This window comes from Miniopterus schreibersii (assembly GCF_964146895.1).
Source record: "Miniopterus schreibersii genome assembly, chromosome: X".
Lineage (NCBI taxonomy): Eukaryota > Metazoa > Chordata > Mammalia > Chiroptera > Miniopteridae > Miniopterus > Miniopterus schreibersii.
The window spans coordinates 66,396,330-66,412,437 of NC_138104.1; the positions used below are offsets into that span (position 1 = coordinate 66,396,330).

The 16,108-nt window shown below is 44.9% G+C and overlaps 1 protein-coding gene across 1 annotated transcript; it reads left to right on the forward strand.

The window, feature by feature from the left end:
* Positions 1–2,419: 2,419 nt before the first annotated feature.
* On the forward strand, positions 2,420–7,473 carry CNGA2 (cyclic nucleotide gated channel subunit alpha 2; the record flags this gene model as incomplete). Its single annotated transcript, XM_081125391.1, has 6 exons — positions 2,420–2,529; positions 2,744–2,836; positions 3,464–3,634; positions 4,783–4,890; positions 5,692–5,798; positions 6,068–7,473. 6 exons carry the CDS (start codon positions 2,420–2,422, stop codon positions 7,471–7,473), a joined length of 1,995 nt encoding a protein of 664 aa, XP_080981517.1.
* Between the last annotated feature and the right edge of the window lie 8,635 nt (positions 7,474–16,108).

Consider the following 16,108-nt stretch of genomic DNA (forward strand, 5'->3'; position numbering starts at 1 on the left):
GGGGGGAGCTGACTAAAGACAGAGGCTGCTTGGATTGAAGATAACAAGAAGTATGCTTGATATCCAGGTTTCCAGCTTGGGTGACTGGGTAAGAGGTGGGTAAATTGGAGGAGAAATCAATTTGTAGTTAAGGGTGTCAAGTTCAGTTTTGGCTATGCTGGGTTTGAAGTGCCTCAAAAGAGAAGCAGCTGGACATATGGGTGGGCAGCTTGGGAGAGACACCTCATTTGGATCATGATGGTAACTGAAGACTTGGGACTAGATGAGTTTTCTTGGAGAGAGTATGACAACCAGTGGCCTGTTTCCTGGGAAGTGATCTGAGGGAGTAGTTCTGATGCAGGGGAGTGAGTGTGGCAAAGTAGCTGCCTCTGGTCAGTCAGACTCAGGGAAGAGCTTGTTCCTGGCAGAGAAGGATCAGGAATCATGGGAGAGGAATCTCTCTTGGTGCCAGAACCTTAGAGAAAGCATAACTGGTGTAGTGGTCCCTTAGCTGCCCTCTTATGGGCTCAGGGTCACTGCTATAGGGGATTATCAGTAAGAAGAGGAGGAATCCAAGTACTGGCAGGCAGGACTTATACTGTTTCTCTGTCAATGAGAGGCTGTCCCAAGTTCTCTGCCTGGTGTTTGCAGCCTCCCTGAGCTGTCCTTGTCCTACTCTGTCTTATTCTTATCAGCACAGCTCACACTCCAGCCCAGATCCAGCCTCCCCACACCAGTGCCCCCTCCATCCCTACAATGGATTTGCTTTTCACTGTCCCTCCTCTACCACTGCCCTCCATTCATTGTGGTATAACCCCTCTTAGACTTCAGGATTCCAGGAGGCCAGACCTGAAACCCTTATCAGCATGAGTGGCCTCAGCTTTGTTTGTGTTGCTTGGAAGTTTCTGTCTCCATGATCTGTTGCCTCTAGAGTCCAAACAGGTTCCTCTCCCTCAGGTGCCCTTATTAGCATCCCAGTGCTGTAGTCCCACAGAGAGCACCAGGTGAGCATCTCTGAGGTTGTTTATTATTACCACTCACCACAGAGGTCAACATGCCTGCTATCGCCATGGTGACAGCTTCAGAAGCTGGAACAAGCTAGAGGGAGGTGCTCCAGCAGTAGGGGCCACAATCAATCTCGCAGGGGTGCTGACAATTTCTGACCAAATCTGGTGGGGCATGCCAATCATTCTCAACAAGGAAAAGCCTCTCTGACTCTCCTTTACCCCAGCCTCCCTGACCCCACGGCAGACACTGTGGAACACAATCTCCTGTCTCTCTTCTGGATTTTTCCCCCTCAAGCTGCTCCTTCTTAGTCTATTTTGTCGACATCTCCTTCTTTACTCAACTCTTAAATGTTGGTGTTCTCAGGGGCTCTGCCCTGGACCCTCACTCTGTATTCTCTTCTTGCATGATTCCACCCACTTGTTCTCCCTTGTTCCCCATATCCAATCCTTTTCTGACTCCTGTTCATTCTCCTTCCTAAATATTTCTCTATTTTGCCCTGTCTCAGGCTTTAGTGGCACCATCTTCTCCAGTCTTCTCTCTACCACCTCATTTCTGCTCTTGCTTCCCCTATAATCCAGTCTCCACCTAGTAGCCACAAGGATCTTACTAGAATATAATGCTGTTCTTGTCATATTCCTGATCAGCCCTTCCAAGACTCCCCATAGCCCAAAGGAGAGAGTCCTGACTTGGACCACTGCCTGTGGAGCCTATTGGAACTTTTCCTTCTCTTCTCCTCACTCTTTTCCCCACCCACAGGGCTCCTTTCTGTTCCTCAGCTTGAGTGACATTATTTGAGGGTGCTGGAATGAATGTGATTTGAATTGAAAGGAAGGAACAGACCTTGGTTGAAAAAGTCAATTAGAGATGGGACTCCTAACTGAGGAGCATGAGCTCTGGGACGGCCTTGGGTTAGGAGAACCAGAGAGATGGGGGTTGGGTGGCAGCTGCTTTGGGCCAAGGAGATACATCTCCTCCCATGGAGCAGGATTTGGGGGCAGTGGCTGTTTGAAGGCACTCAGTAGCCTAAGTATATGCCACACATCTGCAAATCAGGCCACCAGAAGGTGGCTTAAAAAGCTTTTTTTTTTTTTTGTATTAGATTTGATAGTTCACATGTCAAAGGTTTCACTGAAGTGAAAGAAAAAGAACACATTTTTCAATTTAACACCACTTGCCTTTTAAATTATCTATCAGAATGGGGAGAGCATATCATCTTCTTGCTGCTTGTAGCCTGGCACTTAAGCAATGCTGGGTCCCCCCTGCCCTGCACTGCAAAGCAGTACCCAGAGGTGCTGGTGTTTGCCAGGTGGGCCCTGGTTCCCTTCTCACTGCTCACTTTCAACTCTCTTGACTTATATGGGTATTAGGGTCCTCTGTGACCTTCCTCTTTGTCCTCTTCCTAGCAGGTGAGGGTCCCAGTTGTACATGGAGGATGACAGAAAAATCTAATGGTGTGACGAGCTCCCCAGCCAATAACCACAACCATCATGCACCTCCTGCCATCAAGGCCAATGGCAAAGATGATCATAGGACGAGTAGCAGGTGAGTCTGCTGAGGCTGGATCATTTCAGAGATGGCCTGGAGGCTGTTACTTCCTTCAAGCTCTGTCTCCTTGTCACAAAGCAAACAATCTTTGACTCAAGAACTTCCTCTAAAGCAACCATGGGATGTCTAGGCACTTCATAGGAAGGAACAGTGTTGATAAGAGACAAGGTATGCTTAGAGAACCCTTGGTCAACTGCTTTTTCCTCTGCAGGCCACAGTCTGCCACTGAAGATGACACCTCCTCAGAACTGCAGAGGCTGGCAGAGTTGGATGCCCCCCAGTGGAGGAGGGGTGGTTTCCGCAGGTGGGTTCCACCATGGCCCTGCTGCTACTTCCTCCTGCCAACAGGGATTGTCAAAGTGGATACCATGATTTTCCTTCTCTCAGTCCCTCTGGGCCTTTCCAGCAAGACATCTGGGAAACACTGTCAGTGCTCTCCTAGCTCAACTCTTTCCTCCTGAGGAGGCTCCTTTGAACAAGCTTGGAGTAGCCAGAGGAGGCTTCTCTTTAGACTTACCTGTCTCAGTGTCGGGGGGGAAAGATCCTTCCCAGCAGAGGAGCCTACGTAGAGGGCCCTGAGGTTTGCAGCCCAGAGATATAGGTTTCATAGGGAAATCAAGAAGTTTGGGACAATCTTTCTTTTGGCCTGTCTTCCCTCAACCTCCACTTTGTCTTAGAGACCTCCTATTTGTTCTTCACAACCAACTGAGATGGTACCTCCTACAGGAAGTCTTCCCTTTCCTCTCAGGCTGCATTCTGAGTCATGTCTGAGTCCCAGCTCCCTGCCCTCAGCACTGGCCTTGATTCCAGTTCTTAGCACTGGGAAATAATGACCTGGCCCATTTCCCATCTCCTTCATCACACACCGAGCTCCCGGATGCAGGTTCTAATCACATAGTTCTCTCTGGCTCATGATTCTTCTCACCTCTAGGGTCATCCTCCTGGTGGGAGTCATTAGAGAGTGGACTAATAAGAATTTCCGAAAGGAAGAACCTAGACCTGACTCGTTCCTTGAGCGTTTCCGTGGTCCTGAGCTCCAGACGGTGACAACACAGCAAGGAGATGGCAAAGGCAACAAGGATGGCGAGGGCAGAGGCACCAAGTATGGCAGTACAGCTTGTGAGACTGGAAGGGTTTCCAAGCATGCAATCGGAGGGTTCAGGGGGTTTCATATGCCACCACCATGGGTGGACTATAGTCCACACCAAGCCCTGCCATGGCAGGAAAAGGGGTGGGGATAGAAGACCTGCTATGTTGTGTGTTTTTTTGTGTGTGTGTGTTTTAATATGTTTTTATTGACTTTTTAGAGAGAGGAAAAGAGAGAGAGTAACATCAATGATGAGAAAGTCATTGATCGACTGCCCCTTTCACACCCCCTACTGGGGATTGAGCCCACAACCCAGGTGTGTCCCCCTTGCCAGATGCCCTCTTGTTGTTTATGAAGCAAGTAGCAAGGACACCTGAACATGGGCAGAGGAGAGCTCAGTTGCAGCCACAGAAGAGGGCACAATTACAGAGTGCTGTTGAGACTGTGCCCATACCAGTGCCAATGTGGGCCTGGAGGTGAGCTTTTGAAGAGGCCATGCTGGAGGCTCACTGGCAGGGAAGGCCTAGGAACAATTGAGCAAGAGGGGATGGGGAGAACAGAGAAGTCAGAGCTGGAGGGTCTGTTCTTGGAGGAGTAAGTAAGCAACTGCAGATGTCTGGCCAAGCCGATATTCCCCACCTCTGGCCAGTATAAGATAAGAGTTCTTGCCAAGGCCAGATGCAACATCTAGGAAAGTGATTTGGAGGCTGGAGGCCAGGTAGCAAACAGAGAGGGCAAGGCAGGAAACATGTGGCACTCACTTGCTTGGACCTCCTCTCTCTTCCCTGGAGAGTTGTAGGAACAGGTCCTGAGCCCTCATTACCATCTTGTGGAAGTCCCTCCCCAGGCTCTGAAGCCCACCCTAATAAAAGCACTGCTCTTTGTCATCCCCTCTGGGCAAGGGGCCTCCAGAGGGCATGGGAGCCAATGGGCCTATGAGGGGGTTAAAATGGGAAAAGGAGTGTCCTTTGCCCATCTGAATTCTGCTCAGATACCCAGTACCAGGTTGTGGCTCCTTGAAAAACAGGGCCTTAAGTCAACCTACCCTTTACCCCCCACATCCCCTTAGGCGTTGCTTCTTATGGACCCCTGGCCTCTGGGAGTAGGGGTGTTGCCACAATGAGGGCTTGGTCCCCAAGTCTGGCCCCTGTCTGTCTCCTCAGGAAGAAATTCAAACTATTTGTCTTGGACCCAGCTGGGGACTGGTACTACCGCTGGCTATTTGTCATTGCCATGCCTGTTCTCTACAACTGGTGCCTGCTGGTGGCCAGGTGAGTAGAGAGGGTCTAGGAAGGGTTTGCCAAAGCAGCTCCAGTCCACAGACCTTGGGGTTGAGAGCATACCAGTCTTAGCTGTGGACACAGAGCTTACCCTAAGCCTCTTTCTGCCTTATTGAAGCCCCCCTGCTCTTGATTTAATATGATACAAAAGTTTCATGTTTATCCTTTTATCCCTTTTCCTGGTGTCTGTGATCTTTTCCTACTTCTCCATTCCCACCAATACTGTCCTAGGTGAGGTTACTTACCATCTCTCCCTGGCACAACTAAGCCCCACACCCATTTTTTGCAGGCACTCTTGCCCTCCCTCTAACTCATCCTCCACACTTGCAACTAGCATGGTTGCTAGAAACTGGGGTTTGATTATGTCACTCCTCCCCCCAAAACTCTTCAATGGCCCCTATTGCCCACAGGATGAAGCTCAAACCCTTAGCATGGCTTTCAAGACCATCTGGACCTGGCCTCTCTAGCTCCACCTTCTGGACATACCAACCTCCAGCACTCACTATTATAAGATCACAACATGGGGTTTCCTCAAGCGAAAATTTCCTCTTCCCATTTTCAACCTCTGGAAATTCTTCTTGCAGTCTCAGTTCTCTACATTAGCTTTCCTTGACAACATGTTCCACCCCAGTCATTCATTCAGCAAGGATTTGACTGAGCGCTAGGCTGACTGTGACTCATTAGTTCCCTTGGTAGCCATCCCACACCCTGCACACAATGGGCATTAAGTTTGGGGCCTCTAGGGGACCTTGGCTGGAATTGAGGGTAAAGCCCAACCCTGTTTTCCTGTAGAGCCTGCTTCAGTGACCTACAGAAAGGCTACTACCTAGTGTGGCTGGTGTTGGACTACTTCTCAGATGTGATCTATATTGCAGACCTCTTCATCCGGTTGCGCACAGGTAAGTGAGCAACTGAGAAGCACAAGCAGGAGCATGACCCATATGTCCAAAGGTCTGAATCCAAAATTTCAGGAAGCCCTCTCAACACAGCGTTAGACTCAACTGCCTGGCTGGGACTTGGGTTGGTGACTGCCCCTTTTTGAACCGCATGGTCCTCACATGCTTAGTAAGAAGTGTTGAGTGAGAAGTTTGTTCCTTGCTGAGTGTTAGCTTATCAAGAGGGAGAGGGCTGAAGGCAGAGGTGATATGTTGGTGTGTATCTCTACTAGGTTTCCTAGAGCAGGGGCTGCTGGTCAAAGATCCCAAGAAGCTGCGGGACAACTACATCCACACTCTGCAGTTCAAGCTAGATGTGGCTTCTATCATCCCCACAGACCTAGTCTATTTTGCTGTGGGCATCCACAGCCCTGAGCTGCGCTTCAACCGCCTGCTACACTTTGCCCGCATGTTTGAATTCTTTGACCGCACCGAGACACGCACCAGTTACCCCAATATCTTCCGCATCAGCAACCTGGTTCTCTACATCTTGGTCATCATCCACTGGAATGCCTGCATCTACTATGCCATCTCCAAGTCCATTGGCTTTGGGGTTGACACCTGGGTTTATCCCAACATCACTGACCCTGAGTATGGCTACCTGGCTAGGGAATACATCTACTGCCTTTACTGGTCTACACTGACCCTCACAACCATTGGGGAGACACCACCCCCTGTAAAGGATGAGGAGTACCTGTTTGTCATCTTTGATTTCCTGATTGGTGTCCTCATCTTTGCCACCATAGTGGGAAACGTGGGCTCCATGATCTCCAACATGAATGCCACCCGAGCTGAGTTCCAGGCCAAGATCGATGCGGTCAAACATTACATGCAGTTCCGCAAGGTCAGCAAGGAGATGGAAGCCAAGGTCATTAAGTGGTTTGACTACCTGTGGACTAATAAGAAGACTGTGGATGAGCGGGAAGTTCTCAAAAACCTGCCAGCCAAGCTGAGGGCTGAGATAGCCATCAATGTCCACCTGTCCACACTCAAGAAAGTGCGCATCTTCCAGGATTGTGAGGCTGGCTTGCTGGTGGAGCTGGTATTGAAGCTTCGTCCTCAGGTCTTCAGCCCTGGGGATTACATTTGCCGCAAGGGGGATATTGGCAAGGAGATGTACATAATCAAGGAGGGCAAGTTGGCAGTGGTGGCTGATGATGGTGTCACTCAGTATGCCCTGCTCTCAGCTGGGAGTTGCTTTGGAGAGATCAGTATACTTAACATTAAGGGTAGCAAAATGGGCAATAGACGCACGGCCAATATCCGCAGCCTGGGCTACTCAGATCTCTTCTGCTTGTCCAAGGATGATCTTATGGAAGCTGTGACTGAGTACCCTGATGCCAAGAAGGTCTTGGAGGAGAGGGGCCGGGAGATTCTGATGAAAGAGGGGCTGCTGGATGAGAATGAGGTGGCAGCCACCATGGAGGTTGATGTGCAGGAGAAGCTAGAACAGCTGGAGACCAACATGGAGACTTTATACACTCGCTTTAGCCGCCTGCTGGCTGAGTACACGGGGGCCCAGCAGAAGCTCAAGCAGCGCATCACTATTCTGGAAACAAAGATGAAGCAGAACAATGAGGATGATTACCTTTCTGATGGGGTGAACAGCCCCGAGCCAGCTCTTGCTGAAAAGTCATAAGGGTTTGGGCCTAACTGCCTCTCCAACCTTGGCATTGACCCCAGGAGCTAGAAGAGCCGTGTAGGTCTTCACATTTGAATACATTACCCCCATGTTGCCTTGAATTCTCTCCAAAGCCTCTCTGTTACCAGGTTTTTGGCTCAATCACCCAGGAGCCCTCTTCTAAGTCCAGCTAACAGCTAAGCTTTTGCACAGTGCAAAATGTGCTGGCTTGCCTTCCAGGAACTTCAGCCTGTCCCAGTCTGAGGAAGAAACAGGGGAGCAGCTGAACTGTCTTCAAGGGTTCTCTCCTGGAAAAGGGAGCTTAAGCAATAATCTCTGAAGAAACCTATCTGCAGATAGAATGGTGTGCACTCTGTTGCAGTACTCCCCTATCTTTGTGTACTCAGCCACTTCCCACTTGGTTCTGGCTCTTGCTTTTTCTAATATATTTTCTGAATATCCCCATTTCATGCACATATATGTAATTCAAATACTGGTTGCAGACATTTAGCCCAGGCACCCACTGTATGTCTTCCAAGTCAGGCAAAGAGTGGGGAGGGGAGGAGGGAAGAAGGTGCTCACTCAGGGATGCCTCTCCCTGCCAGGCACTCCAACTCCTGCTCTGTTAATATGTCTGTCTGCCAGCCAGGAGTGGGATCTCTGCAGTCTTTTCTGGATTAGAGAGGTGATGATGCTTCTAGCTTCTGGTCCATTCCAGGGCAGAGAGTGAGGAGCAATGTAACTGGCAGTCAGCTAGCGGGCAATGCCACTGGGAGAAGGAGTTGGTCAGGAGCTCTGGCCATCATCCCTCTATGCAGAACATTTCCGAAGAGGCCCTGAGGCTGGTGGTAGATGGAAGACACTTCAAGTTAATATCTGCAATACAAGTTAATAGAAGCCTTTGAATCATTTGTGGTTATCTCTCAGCTCTGTTATTCACATTCTTTCCCTTCCTCTCTCAACCCCTCTCTTTTTCCCATATTTCTCTTTCCCCCTTATCCAGGACTTACTCACCTGCAATATCCTTTGCTGTCTTCCTCTGCCTGCCTAAGCCCTCCTGGTCCCTCAGGACTCTCAGCTTAGGTCCCACCTTCTAGGAGAAGATCCCCTTGACTGCGCTTGCTCCCATGCTATACAGTCAATCACCCCCCTCTCTAGGCATTCATTATGCTCACTGGTTCATAACACACTCTGTGGTTGGTTTTGAAGAATATTATTTCCCTGCAGACTGTGGGCTCTGATGGCAGGGCCAAGACAGTCTCCCTCTCTGCTCTATCTGCAGCTTTGTCATAGAGGAGAATGTTTATTCACGGTGGCAGTAATCAAACACACCATGCTCCTATGCTTCCATTTGCCAGCAGCCATGTCTTAACAGAAACACTGGCTATGTCTGGGAAGTTGGGAAGGACCTCCTGGAGGAGCAGATATTTGAGTGGGTACCACCAGATGACCAGGAACCTAAAGGACAAGTGTTAATTAGTGGGCAAGAAGATCTAGGTGCAGACTTACACGTCTTTGTGCATACCATTTCTCCTCCCTTTAATTGTGGTATAATACACATAAAATTTACCATCTTGAATATTTTAAAGTGTGAAGCTTGGTAGTGTAAAGTACATTCACATTTTTGTGAAACAAATTTTCAGAACTCTTTTATTTTCCAAAACTAAAACTCTGTCCTCATTAAATAGCTCCCCCACCCAGTCCCTGGTATCCAGCATTCTGCTTTCTGTCTGTGAATTTGCCTACTTTAGATGCCTCATAAAAGTGGTGTCATGCACTATCCTTTTGTAGCTGGCTTATTTCACTTGATATAACATCCTCAAAGTTCATCCATGTTGTAGCATGTGTCAGAATTTCCTTCCTTTTTAAGGCTGAATAATATTCCATTGTATTAAACCACATTTTATTTAGCCATTTATCCATCAATGGATATTCGGGTTCTATCCGTTTTGGGGCTACTATGAATAAGGTTGCTATGCACATGAGTGTACAAATACCCGTTTAGGTTTATGCTTTTACTTCTTTTGAGAATATAGCCGGAAGTGGAATTGCTGCATCATACAGTAATTCTATTTTTAATTTTTTGAGGAACCACTATACTACTTTCTCTAGCAACTGTTCCATTTTATATTCACAGCAACAAGTGCACAGGCTTCCAGTTTCTTCACATCCTCACCAACACTTGTTTTCTGTGTTTTTTTTTTTTTTTTTTTTTTTTTTTTTTTTATCTACAGCCTTTTTTATGGGTGTGAGGTGATATTTCATTGTAGTTTTGATATTCATTTCCTTGATGACTAGCAATGTTAAACATCTCTTCATATGCTTGTTCACGTCATTTGTCTTCTTTGGAAAGCGTCTGTTTAGTTGTTTGCTAATTTTTAATTGGGTTGTTTGGAGTTTTTGGTTGTTGTTAAGTTGTAAGAGTTCTTTATATATTCTGGATATTAACCATATCAGTTATATGATTTGCAATTTTTCCCCATTCCATAAGTTGCCTTTTCATTCTGTCAATTATCTCCTTTGATATAGTTTTAAATTTGATGTAGCCCAATTTATTTATTTTTACTTTTGTTGCCTGAGTTTTAATGTCAAATTCATTTTTATTAGAATTCATCTTTCTAGTCTTCTTTCAAATTTAATGTAATTTCTTGGCCTTTTTCCTAGTTTACAGTAATAAATCTTAACCTGAGGCAGGCTCAAGTGAAGGGACCTGTAACATTACCCATGCCTAGGCTCTGGTTCCTGAGAATGGTAGCAGTAAGAAGAGAGTATTCATGATGGAACAGTGTTCTTTGTATGTTCTCCCTTTGGGTTGGAAGAAAAGGCTCTAAGTCCCTTTATTGCAAGAGAGTAATTTCTCCGCAGAGCCTGGATAACCCTCAGTCTAGCCCCAAAGGGTGCCCAATTTCCAGCTCACTTCAATTGGGCAAACATTGCACCTTGAATCTGGTTTTTCCCAGGTCAAAGAAGCTCTCACCCTCACCTAGACATCCTTGGGTACAATCAACTACGACTTTTTGCAGTGCCTCAAGTGTCTATGTTCTTTTAAGCTTCCTGGACTTTTCTTATGCTGTTTGTGCTGCCTGGATAACCCTTTCCTGTCTTTTCTTCCTCTGAGCCCTTCCTCTGAACCCCACCACAGCCTTCTATGTGAGACACCCTTTCGCACTGGACTACAAGTGTCTTTCACAATTGATCTTTTCTCATCTAAACACATTTTGTTCATTGAGAAAAAGAAGTGACAGAAAGACTATCCATGTAGCTTGGTGTGTGTGTGTGTGTGCGTGTGTGTGTGCAGGGGGCGGGGGGGGCAGAGAGAGGGAGAGAGTGAATGCGTGTGTGCATATGCCTGTGTGGACACCTGTGTGGATGTGGTGTGGATGCTTGTCTGAGCACCTGGATGTCAGCCTAGACAGGCAGTGTTTATCTCTGCTGCTCTCCGCTCAGCTTCCTTCTTGATTGCCCTGTCTCTGCAAGAGTGTGACTCCTGCCCATTGTCAGCTGCCACCCAGGCTTCTCTCCTATAACTGGCTGTACTATAAGAACTGAAGTATATTTTCCATTGCATACTGTATTTATTCATTATTCCATTGTGTACTGTCTGATGTTCCCTGCTCTTAATTTTAAAATGTTTAAATTGGAGTGTTTTTTAATTTTCTTTTGAAAGTACCCACCTAAGGTATAGTGCCTTATTTGTATATGGCCATCAATTTCCTTTTCTCTGCATTGGTAAGCTTTTATAGAAAACAAAGGCCCCTGCTCTCACCCACCACTCTCCCTCCCTTTTGGATCTGAACTTTGCTGGCCCATGCCTGTCTTGAAGACTGCCACCCTTACCTCGGCCCAGTCTGAGTCCCAGCTTCAGCAGCATCTATCTGTCCCTCAGTCTGGATCTTAAAGCTAGTCTGACCTCTTGCCACCTCCCTTCAAGGGAGGCCAAGGCAGAGGGTCCTCCTCTTTTGTGTAGCCAGGAAACAAGTTCAGAAGCTACCAGTCCACAGAGACAAGGAACCCAGCCGCCAGAGGGCGTAGGAACCTAAAGAAAGGGTGGTGGCCTTTGCTCTGTGAACCCCACTCTCCCTCCACCATGAAACAGAGGCTGACTAGGGTCCACTTAGGTGACTTCCCCCAGGACCTCATCAAGCTGTAGGACCAGGTCTCTCTCCCTGAATGCCCCACCATTATCACTTTGAATGCCCTCAGAGGTTTTTGGGTATCAAAGCCAATGATTCAGTTCAATTTGTGTATGCTAGGTGCCCAGACTCAGCTGGAGATTGGGGATGGAAAACATCAAGACTGAACTGCAAGGGGACTTAGGAACTATGGTTGTCATTATTTATTTTAATATGTATTCAGAAAAAATACTACTAGTCAACAAAACCATTGATGTTATGGATATTATTGCTTAGCATGGAGCCAAAGAAAAAAGTGATCTGATTTAACATTAATTTAAAGAAAATAATTATGTAAATAATTTTTCCAATGGCACATGAAGGTAGTGGACAAGTAATGATGAATATCCAAATACCTGCCTGACACCACCATGGTATTTCAAAATTAACACAGTCATGACTTACCTCTTGATTGCTTTTCTCCCAAAACAAATTCCTCCTATCTTCCCCATGCCAGCATTGGCATGCCCCCCTTTCTAGTTGCTCAGCCCAAACTTGTGAAGTCATCCTGGACTCCTCTCTTTCTTTTAACCACCATATCCAATCAGCCATTTTTAGATTGGATTGTTTGTCTTCCTCTTGCTGAGTTGTATGAGTTCTTTGTATATTTTGAAAATTAACCCCTTATTACATTCATCCTTGGAAAATATGTTCTCCCAAATCATGAGGTTCTTTGTGTTTTGAGGCTGATTTCTTTCTCTGTGCAGAAGCTTTTTAGTTAGATGTAGTCTTATTTGTTTATTTATTCCTGTGTTTCTCATACCCTAGGAGATGTATCGTGAAAATTGCACTAGGTGAGATGTCTGAGGCTTTATTGCCTGTTTTCTTCCAGGACTTTTACGGTTTCATGACTTACATTTAAGTGTTAGATGGTTTATTAGAACTATTTATTGTTTCTTGAAGTATATCTGTAATGCTTTGAATTTTCCTCTCAGGACTGCTTTCACTGTGTTCTGTAGGTTTTGGGCTGTTGTGTGTTCACTTTCTTTTGTTTCCAGGAAGTTTTTGATTTCTTCCTTGATCTCATTGGTAACCCGTTCATTGTTTAGTAACCTGCTATTTAACCTTCATGTTTTTGAATATTTTTTTAGCTTTTTTTTTTTTAGTGGTTGATTTCTAGTTTCATGCCACTGTGATCTTAGAAAATGCTTGATATGTTTCCAATATTCTTGAACTTGTATAGCCTTGTTTTGTGTCCTAAAATGTGGTCTATTTTTGAGAATGTTCCATGTGCACTTGAGAAGAATGTGTATTCTGCTGCTTTGGGATGAAATATTTTGTAAATGTCAATTAAATTCATTAGATCTAGTGTGTCATTTAAGGTCTGTGTTTCCCTGTTGATTTTTTGTCTTGATGATCTGTCCAATGATGACAGTGGAGTTTTAAAGTCCCCCACTATTATTATGTTGCTGTCGATCTCCCCCTTAATGTCCACCAAGAAATTTTTTATATATTCAAGTGCTCTTATATTGGGTGCATGTATATTTATAAGGGTTATTTTCTCTTGTCGGATTGATCTTTCTAACATTATGTAGTGACCTCCTATGTCTCATTGTAAGGTCTTTATTCTGAAGTCTATTTTTTGTCAGAAATAAGTATTGCTGCCCCAACTTTTTTTTTTTTTTTTTCGTTTGCTTGGAATATTTTTTTCCATCCCTTCACTTTCAGTTTGTGTGACTCTTTTGCTCTGAGGTGGGTTTCTTGTACAAAGCATATCTTTGGGTCATGTTGTCTTATCCATTCAGGCATCCTATGTCTTTTCATTAGAGCATTTATTCCATTTATATTTAAGGTTATTATTGATATATACATATTTAATGCCATTTTTCTCTTTTATGCCGATGTACTTTTCTCTCAATATTTCTTCTTCTTCTTAAAGCAGTCCCTTTAGCATTTCTTGCAATGCTGGTTTGGTGGTACTGAACTCCTTTTGGCTTCTTTTGTTTGGGAAACTCTTTATTTCATCTTTGATTTTAAATGATAGCTTTGCTGGGTAAAGCAGTCTTGGTTGCAGGTTCTTGTTTTTCACCACTTTGATAACTTCATGCCAAACCCTTCTCGCCTGAAGTATTTCTGTTGAGAAACCTGAGAGCCTTATGGGGGCTCCCTTGTAGGTCACTGATTTTCTTTCTCTTGAGGCCCTTAAGATGCTCTCTTTGTCCTTAACATTTGCCCTTTTAATTATGATGTGTATTGGATTGGATCTTTGGGTTCCTCTTGTTTGGAACCCTCTGTGCTTCTTCCTTTACCAACTCAAAGAAGTTTTCTGTCATTATTTTTTCCAACAAGTTCTTTATCCCTTCATCACTTTCTTCCCCCCTCCTTTACCCCTATGATGTGGGTGTTGTTTCATTTCATGTCGTTCCAAAGTTCCCTTAAATTTTCCTCATGCTTTTTAAGTGTTTTTTTTTTCTTTTTGCTTCTCTGATTGAGTGCTTTTTCTGCCTCACCTTCTAAGTCACTTATTTTATCCTCTGCTTCACTGAGCCTTCTTTTAATTCCTTCCAGCCTATTCTTTTTTTTTTTTTTAATATATCTTTATTGATTTCAGAGAGAGGGAAAGAGAGGGAGAGAGAGAGATAGAAACATCAATGATGAGAGAGTCACTGATCGAGCCCGAAACCCGGGCATGTGCCCTGACCGGGAATCGAACCCTGATGGCCTGGATCCTAGGTTGACGCTCAACCGCTGAGCCACATTCAGCAGGGCTCTAGCCTATTCTTGATGTCAGATATAGTATTCTTCACGTCTGCCTGGTACTTACTTATCATATCTATATCTTCTTTCATGCTGATGTAGCTTTCATTAATTTCCTGGAGCTTCCCATTAACTGTCTTGTGGTTCTCATTAATTTCCTTGAGCGTCTTTATAACTATTACTCTGAACTCTATTTCTGATAACTTGCTTACCTCCATTTCATTGAGGTATTTTTCTAGTGATTTTTCCTTTTCTTTAGTTTGAATGTTATTTGTCCCCCTGTTTTAGTTGTCTCATTGTGTTTGTGTTTGTTTATTAGATATGTTTGCTCTCTCCCAGGCTTGAGGGGTGAACTTTTGTAGTGAATGTCTTGTGGAACACAGAGATGTGTTTTCCTCATACTTCTGAGATGTATGCTCTAAGTGTGCCCTTTTGTGGGTTATTTGGACTTTTTTGTTGTGATTGGGTCTAGATTTTTGTTGTCTTGTTTGTAGGAGAACTCTCCTCTCAGGCTGTCTAACTATGAGGCTCAACCAATGTTATGTTATCTATTGTACAGGTTCTGACAGGGCAAAACAAAACACAAACAAACTGCCAGGAAACAAACAGTAACTTACAAAATATCCTGACAATCACAATTAAAACAACCCAAAATAAAGTAGAATTAAGAAAGTGAAGAGAGGACACAAGTACTAAGGCAAAAAAAATCAAGAGAGAAAAGGATATTATTGCTATTATTAAAAAATAAAGAAGCTACTGCAAGATAAAAGGAGCAGAGAAAAGATTCTGAAAGGAAAGAAGGGAGAGTAAAAATATGGGTACAGAGTAGGAATAGGAAAATGGTTTAAAAAAGACAGGGAGACAGAGAAAGAAATGGGAAAAAAACTTATGACAAGGGAACAAGAAGAGAAAAGGAAAGCAAGAGTAAGGAAGGAGGCCAATAAGGGATATGTAAGAATACAGAAAAGCGATAAACTAAATAAAAATAATATCTAAGCAATAAAGCAGAAAATATCAAGAAAATTTTGAAAAACAAAACAAAACAAACAAACAACCAAAAGCAACAAGGAAAGCAAGACAAAACAAATCCAAATTTATTTATTTTTTTAAAGCCAGCCAAGTGAAGTTCATCTGGGCAGCTTATGTTGTCTGACCTTCCTTATTTTGTATGCTGATTTCAGTTTTCCTGGGAGGTGCTTTTGTGTCAGTCAATGTCTGGAGCTGTATAGGTTTGGCTCTGGTGTCCTTATGTACCTGGTTAGTCTGAGGCTCTCTGTGGACAACCTCTTCCTGTTAGCTATTTTGCCTCTCCCCTGTGGTTGCCTGGTCTTACTCCAGCATCTTCCTAAGAGAGTGTAGGGTGCTGGCAGGCTAGTGTAGCTCAGGCTATTGGGCCCCTTGTTTAAAGGTTTTGCTGACAGACACTCACTGTGGGGAAATTAATCTGCTTCAAAGCCAGCTCTTCAGTTTCTATCATATGGTCCAATTTTAGTTCCCCCTAAAATGGTCCAGTGCAGGTTCAGATTGAATTCAGTCTGTTGCCTTTTCTGTATGGGTAGTTTCAGCTGGCCAGGACTCAGTGGGAATGATCAAGAGACTCAGGTGATCATGTTTCTTGCCCAACCCACAGAAGGGGTTTTGAGCATTTCCTCTGGTTCCCAAACAATAGTCCCTGAGAGTCTTACTCTTGTAATGCCTTCCCCTGAGTTGTTCTCCCTTCCCCTACCAAGCTGTGCCTGGGGGGGTTGTATCTCGGACTTCAGTGAGCTGAACCAACCCCTTTC